Genomic DNA, 7,302 nt, shown 5'->3' on the forward strand with positions numbered 1-7,302 from the left:
TGGAATGTGGAATTTAATGACGGTAGTAAGAATTGAATACATACTCAACTAAAAAGACATTGACAAACGTGAATTGAAATAAATTAAAAGAAGAATGATGTACCTTTGACATTTGAGGACAAATTTTAATGGTTAAAACTGGCATCATAATGTCATTTTACCTAAATTTGTACTGCGACCCAAGTTTCATGATAATGACCAGAAATTGCAACAGATATTAATGAAGACTTGAAACCAGGTCGTAATCATGTTAACTATACAAGCTTTTCAAAATGGTATGGAAGTCGAGAACAATTTGTCGTAATCCTTAATTTTGCGAGCTGAACTTAACAGCTAAAGAGAAACATTGATCTGTATGGACTGTTTCCAAGATCCCATAGAAGAATATTCAATCAACCATGCACTGCAGAGTCCGTTTACTTCGATGTCTGTTTTAGTGAAATACCACTTTAACTTCTTTATACTTCTTTCCTAGTCGAATCGAAGTCTTCTGGCTGTGGCTATACCGCTATATGGCTCTCTAAACTATTCTGTTCTTGTTATATAACGATATAAACCCAACAGCTCTGCATTATAATTTTAAGTTCCTGACACGTTGTAGAATGCGTATAACTGTCAGCGTCAAGATGATATGATTGAGATCTCTACGGGTTCTTCAGATCATGTACGACAATTCCAATTGTTTCTCACACTATTGACCGGCTTTTGAAAGCTACCATAAACTATTTTAAGACGGGAAATGAAGTCGGGGTTAACGATCGATGCGATCAGAGGTTACACTGTTCAGCGGAGAAATGTTTTAAAAATATCGACCAGAAGAATGACAACAAGTTACAATGACCCAAACAAGCTGAACCAGTCGGGACACCCTTCTGACCGAGAAACAATGAACCAAACACTTGGGAAAAGAACTTTCGGAACTTTGAAAACCAAAAACAAAGAAACTGATATGACTTAATAATCGTTTATTGATATTTATTAGTATTGATATTGTTTAAGGTTTTTTCATGGGTGTTATTATTTGTTATTTTTATAATAGATATTGTATATAAAATATTCTGCTTACCGACTAATAAAAACAAGAAACAATATTGTTTTCCTATCCGATCGCCTAAACAATACATACACAATCGTGCCCGCATTTGTTGTTGTTGTTTTTTAAACAAGTTATAACTGATCTTCAAAATATTTTTTTTTTTTTTTGTTTTGAAACGTTCTCTCTCCGATCAACAGATTTAAACAGTTTCCAATAAAAGTGTTGGTAAGTAGTTTTTCACCAAAAATAAAAATTCTAATGTTTTAGAGTCAACTGAATGGAATGTTTCTCTTTCCGGGGGAAGCTTTGCAAAAACCGAATGGCGCGGAGATAGGAATTTTCTAAAAAATTACAATCAACTGCTATCACTCGAAAACAGTGTAAGCTGACCAATAGAAGACACATAAACAATTTTGTTTTCATAATATTTGAAACCAAAAAAAAAAGGTTACCCAAATGTGGGACAAGAAACATACATTGTACATTTGTATACAATGACAATAATTACAATAGCGACTATGCGTAAATGATCTTACAGATTACAAAATGTATAGTAACTCTTTTGAATAGTCTTACAGCTGTACATGATGATGTAATAGTTAACTAAAACGGGTGACCTAACATTCTAAGCAGCAGTCTTCAATCAATCGAAATAAAGCTCAATCTCAACGGTTTTTTTTCTTTCTAGCTTATATTAATTTTTTTAACATGATAATGTAGATTCTGATCAATGTCGACCGAGAGGGGTAATTTTATTTAGCTCAGTAGAAGAAAGAGCAAAGCTTAACATCCAGATTGCAAAAGTTGGTGCAACACTGCGTTTTTCCAATAGAATATCATTTTTGTAAGTAAATATTTTTCTCAAGCGTGTGTTGAAACGGAATTTTAGATACGGTAATAATATCCATCTTTAAACTATTGTGTGATTATGTTTCTTAGACTTTCCTCCATAATTTGAAGTTTGAATGCAAATCCAAATGCGTTGCAATGGTTTGGTCTCTGATTTATTTATTTTTCAGCTTCATTTCAATCACAGTTAAACAAACGCGCTTAGCCAATATAAGTATGAATATAGAGATGGTGTTTTGCTCATCGTTTCGATCTATTGTCTTTCGCCAGTTCAAAACCGCGTTTCTGCCAATGAGTTTCGTTCAATGAGACACACACAAAACATCAATACACAGCACAGGACGTTTCCAGATCTCTCATAAGGTTGATTATTTTTTTCTGATTTGTAATAAGACATTTTTCCGTTTATTCGATATTGGTGTACGGTTTTTAATATCAAATCCCTTTTAAATCAGGTCGATTGAGTAGAATTGTATATATAGTGTACCCTTTGTTTCCAATTTGCCTTCTGAACATCTAATTTAAATCTATGTATATTTAGCACATATCACAGATTTGGATTAGATCAATTTAAGTATTGTATATCCCGTTGTGTTTTGCGTTTTTCACTGTGGTTTTTAGAATTTTCGTCCACTATGCAGCGTGATTCGGCACAGTCCAAACCGGATTTCGGTTTGTGACCCAGCAGAAGCGGTTACGTAAGCTACCAGTTTTTATTTCTGCCAACTTTCCTGCATTCAATATTGCCAATCGCAACATAAAATACAACTATAAGCGCGATGTATCGGTTAGATTTGAGCAACTAAGCGAATCAGTGATGGATATTTCTATCTACAGATATGAATGTACATTTCTCCAGTGTGTGTTTGGCTCCACAAATAATTTTCTACTTAACGGAAAGTAAAATTTTTCTTATGATTATTGACCGGTTATTCGTTGTAATTTTGCATGAGCTAGAACCTAAGTTAACAAACTTCCCTAACTGCTGCTTCCTAAGCTACATTCAGTTATCGAAAAAAAAAAACTTATATTTGACGAAACCAGACAATTCCAAAATGAAACATTGTGCATCCTCTCAATGGGGTAAACAAAACGTATATCCACCGGTTTCGCTCCCACCATTTCCGTTCAAAGTTTATTAATACATAGTTGTTGTTGTTAAATGGCACCCGTTTTTCCTGGATGATGGTTTTGCTGATGGTTATTGGTCATTTAGATAAAACTTACAGAGTTAACAATACCCGATAAGATCTACACCGCTGCCGTACACTGTGAATGACTGTGTGCCGCCACTCGACTGACATCCCGAAGGGCCAAAAAGTTACCTCGGGGCGCTGAGAGTGCCACGCCTGGTTCGAGCCCTCCCACTGTGCCGGTGCGGAACGCTGGCACGGTGCGGGAGCGGTGGTTTGGAAGTGATGTGCAACACACTGTCCGACAGCACTAGCTCCCCATCCCCATCTTCGTCGCCCTGTTCCTCCTCGTCATCCTGTAGATCCGTATCGGGGTCCGGAGGTTGACTACTGGTTTTCGATGTGCCTTCTCATGACCGTCCGTCGGAAGACTTGCTCTTCCGCAACGATTTTCGCAACTTGTCGACCAATCGGATGTGGAACTTGTTCAAACTGCTTTGACTTCCGGAGGAAGCCGGCTTCGGTGGACTGCTTCCGGTGCTGGCCTTCGTCGGACTTGTAATCAGCGAACTCTGTGAATTGCGGGACGAGGTCCGGGAATATTGTGGCCGCGCCAAATGAGACATATACATCGGGTGGCTGCGATGACGAGCCGGCGATCCAGCAGCAAATTCATTTCCAGGCGACGTCGACAAACTGGGACAGTCTGATCTAGAACTTTCTGACACTTTCCGGGAGCGGCACGCACTCTGATTGGAACATTCAGAGACACGCCGCTGACGACCCTTGTATATGTCGAACTCATTCTTCATCACTGGCATCATGAAAGCCATCTTTCTCGAATGTTTCTTTACTTCACTTTCCTCCGATAAACGTTTAGTAAAATTCAATTAAAGCTATCGATTTTTTCGATGTACACAAACTTGTTCGGCTTCAACAAAACCGTAACCACGAGCGTTTTTTCACGTAGGTATCCAACGATGTTTTTCTCGGCACACACCAATACTCGAAAAATCGATACTCAGCGTACGGCAAAATTTTCCGCCAGTCACACAATTTTTCTTACGACAATCGTAGTCGGCTATGCACTCTACACACTCCGACTTGGATGGAAAAAATAACCTTTTGCAATATCCGAGCGATCGCTATCGATGGAAGAAAAAATCGAAAACCGGAATCCAGTTGGTCGGTATCTTTTCACTTGCGAGAAAAAGTTGCTTTGAAAATTAGGCCTGCCCGCGGTCGTCGGTTTGGTTTCCGTTTTTGCTTTCGCGATCCGTACTCGTTGCCGTTTCAAGACTGATTGAGTGAACGCGGGCCGATGCAGTTGCTTTTAACGATTTTCTTTCGGCCGATGACACCGGCGCGGTGCCGTGCCGGTGGGTGGTGTTCATTTTTAACCGTTGGCCGTTGCGTACACTGGTGTTCGTTTGAGGTGCTGTTAAAATTTTCATACTGGCATTCATTTTCAGAAAGACTTTGATGCATACAAAACACGTGTTCAACTTTTTCCGCTACTTAGAAAATGTTGATTGGTTTTCTGTATTACATGATTTGAACGTTATGATTTCGAATCAGTCTAAAGATTGCCTATCGTCTAGCTTTGTCGATTTATGCCTTCATACCTACATAATCTTCTCTTGTCATTTTTTTTTCGTAATTTCTTGTCGTTTTTTTGCATTTTTCTGTTTACTGTAAATTTTGTTATTTCGTCATTTATTCTTTTTTTTAAATTTGTCAATTTTATGTATTCCGTAAATTTTGTTAATTTGGTATTTTGATGAATTATGTCAATTTGGTTTTTAAAGCCCTTTTTTTGTCTTCAGACCATTTCGGTTTATAAAACTTTGTTTTTTTGTGATTTATTCAATTGCTGTTCGCTTGTGTCATTTTGGCAAATTTGTAGTTTTTAATTATCGTGTTCTATTTTCATTTTTGTAATTTTTATTCTGAATATTTTTTGTCATTTAAGAAATTCTTGTAATTTTTGTCATTTTTGTAGGGGAAATTGGGGTATCATGCGCCAGTTTTTTTATTTGCTCTATATAACCTATATATTATAAAGGATAAAACGAAAAAGATAAATTATGTGGTTTTATACATTTCTAACGTATCATTTGGCTATTTCTTTTATTTTTTATTTAATTTATTTCTCTGGTTCTCGCTGATTTAAAAAAAAATCTTGGTATTGAACTATGGGAGGAATTGAGGGCCACGAAATCGAAAATGACAAAATAACTTGCAAAGTTTATGAGATGACCCAACCCTGTAATTTACACAATTCATTGATTTAATTTAAAGCAATTGCGAGTGAAGACATCAAAAATAAAAAGTTATGTATATGACAGATAAATCAAAAACCTAGATCGCGAACGTTTTGGTAAAATTACTTGCATAAGATTTATGTCCGTCTCTCTCGTATTGAATGAAATTGAAAGAATATTTTTCATAACTTTATATTTGGCATAAGAACTTAAGTGATAGGAAAATTTATTTTAAGTTATGATTGAGTATAAAAACACCGGAGGCCCGAGATACCTCACATTATGTGTCCCATGATGCCATGTTCATGATTTCTGTAGTTCTTGAATTTTTTGTCATTTTCATGAAATTTTTGTATTATTATTTTTTAAATTTGTCATTTTTGTCAATTTTGTCATTTTTGTCATTTTTGTCTTTTTTGTCATTTTTGTCATTTTTGTCATTTTTGTCATTTTTGTCATTTTTGTCATTTTTGTCCTTTTTTTTATTTTTGTCATTTTTGTCATTTTTGTCATTTTTGTCATTTTTGTCATTTTTGTCATTTTTGTCATTTTTGTCATTTTTGTCATTTTTGTCATTTTTGTCATTTTTGTCATTTTTGTCATTTTTGTCATTTTTGTCATTTTTGTCATTTTTGTCATTTTTGTCATTTTTGTCATTTTTGTCATTTTTGTCATTTTTGTCATTTTTGTCATTTTTGTCATTTTGTCATTTTTGTCATTTTTGTCATTTTTTGTCATATTTTGTCATATTTGTCATATTTGTCATTTTTGTCATTTTTGTCATTTTTGTCATTTTTGTCATTTTTGTCATTTTTGTCATTTTTGTCATTTTTGTCATTTTTGTCATTTTTGTCAATTTTGTCATTTTTGTCATTTTTGTCATTTTTATCATTTTTGTCATTTTTGTCATTTTTGTCATTTTTGTCATTTTTTGTCATTTTTGTCATTTTTGTCATTTTTGTCATTTTTGTAATTTTTGTCATTTTTGTTATTTTTGTCATTTTTGTCATTTTTGTCATTTTTGTCATTTTTGTCATTTTTGTCATTTTTGTCATTTTTGTCATTTTTGTCATTTTTGTCATTTTTGTCATTTTTGTCATTTTTGTCATTTTTGTCATTTTTGTCATTTTTGTCATTTTTGTCATTTTTGTCATTTTTGTCATTTTTGTCATTTTTGTCATTTTTGTCATTTTTGTCATTTTTGTCATTTTTGTCATTTTTGTCATTTTTGTCATTTTTGTCATTTTTGTCATTTTTGTCATTTTTGTCATTTTTGTCATTTTTGTCATTTTTGTCATTTTTGTCATTTTTGTCATTTTTGTCATTTTTGTCATTTTTGTCATTTTTGTCATTTTTGTCATTTTTGTCATTTTTGTCATTTTTGTCATTTTTGTCATTTTTGTCATTTTTGTCATTTTTGTCATTTTTGTCATTTTTGTCATTTTTGTCATTTTTGTCATTTTTGTCATTTTTGTCATTTTTGTCATTTTTGTCATTTTTGTCATTTTTGTCATTTTTGTCATTTTTGTCATTTTTGTCATTTTTGTCATTTTTGTCATTTTTGTCATTTTTGTCATTTTTGTCATTTTTGTCATTTTTGTCATTTTTGTCATTTTTGTCATTTTTGTCATTTTTGTCATTTTTGTCATTTTTGTCATTTTTGTCATTTTTGTCATTTTTGTCATTTTTGTCATTTTTGTCATTTTTGTCATTTTTGTCATTTTTGTCATTTTTGTCATTTTTGTCATTTTTGTCATTTTTGTCATTTTTGTCATTTTTGTCATTTTTGTCATTTTTGTCATTTTTGTCATTTTTGTCATTTTTGTCATTTTTGTCATTTTTGTCATTTTTGTCATTTTTGTCATTTTTGTCATTTTTGTCATTTTTGTCATTTTTGTCATTTTTGTCATTTTTGTCATTTTTGTCATTTTTGTCATTTTTGTCATTTTTGTCATTTTTGTCATTTTTGTCATTTTTGTCATTTTTGTCATTTTTGTCATTTTTGTCATTTTTGTCATTT

At 33.2% G+C, this 7,302-nt stretch overlaps 1 protein-coding gene across 1 annotated transcript; it reads right to left on the reverse strand.

Moving 5' to 3' along the window:
• Positions 1 to 945: 945 nt before the first annotated feature.
• On the reverse strand, positions 946 to 4,312 carry LOC129751530 (uncharacterized). Its single transcript, XM_055747080.1, has one exon. The coding sequence runs from the start codon at positions 3,849 to 3,851 to the stop codon at positions 3,429 to 3,431; it is 423 nt and encodes a 140-aa protein (XP_055603055.1). The 5' UTR covers positions 3,852 to 4,312; the 3' UTR covers positions 946 to 3,428.
• Between the last annotated feature and the right edge of the window lie 2,990 nt (positions 4,313 to 7,302).

This window comes from Uranotaenia lowii, chromosome 3, assembly GCF_029784155.1.
Source record: "Uranotaenia lowii strain MFRU-FL chromosome 3, ASM2978415v1, whole genome shotgun sequence".
In the NCBI taxonomy this organism is placed as follows: Eukaryota; Metazoa; Arthropoda; class Insecta; order Diptera; family Culicidae; genus Uranotaenia; species Uranotaenia lowii.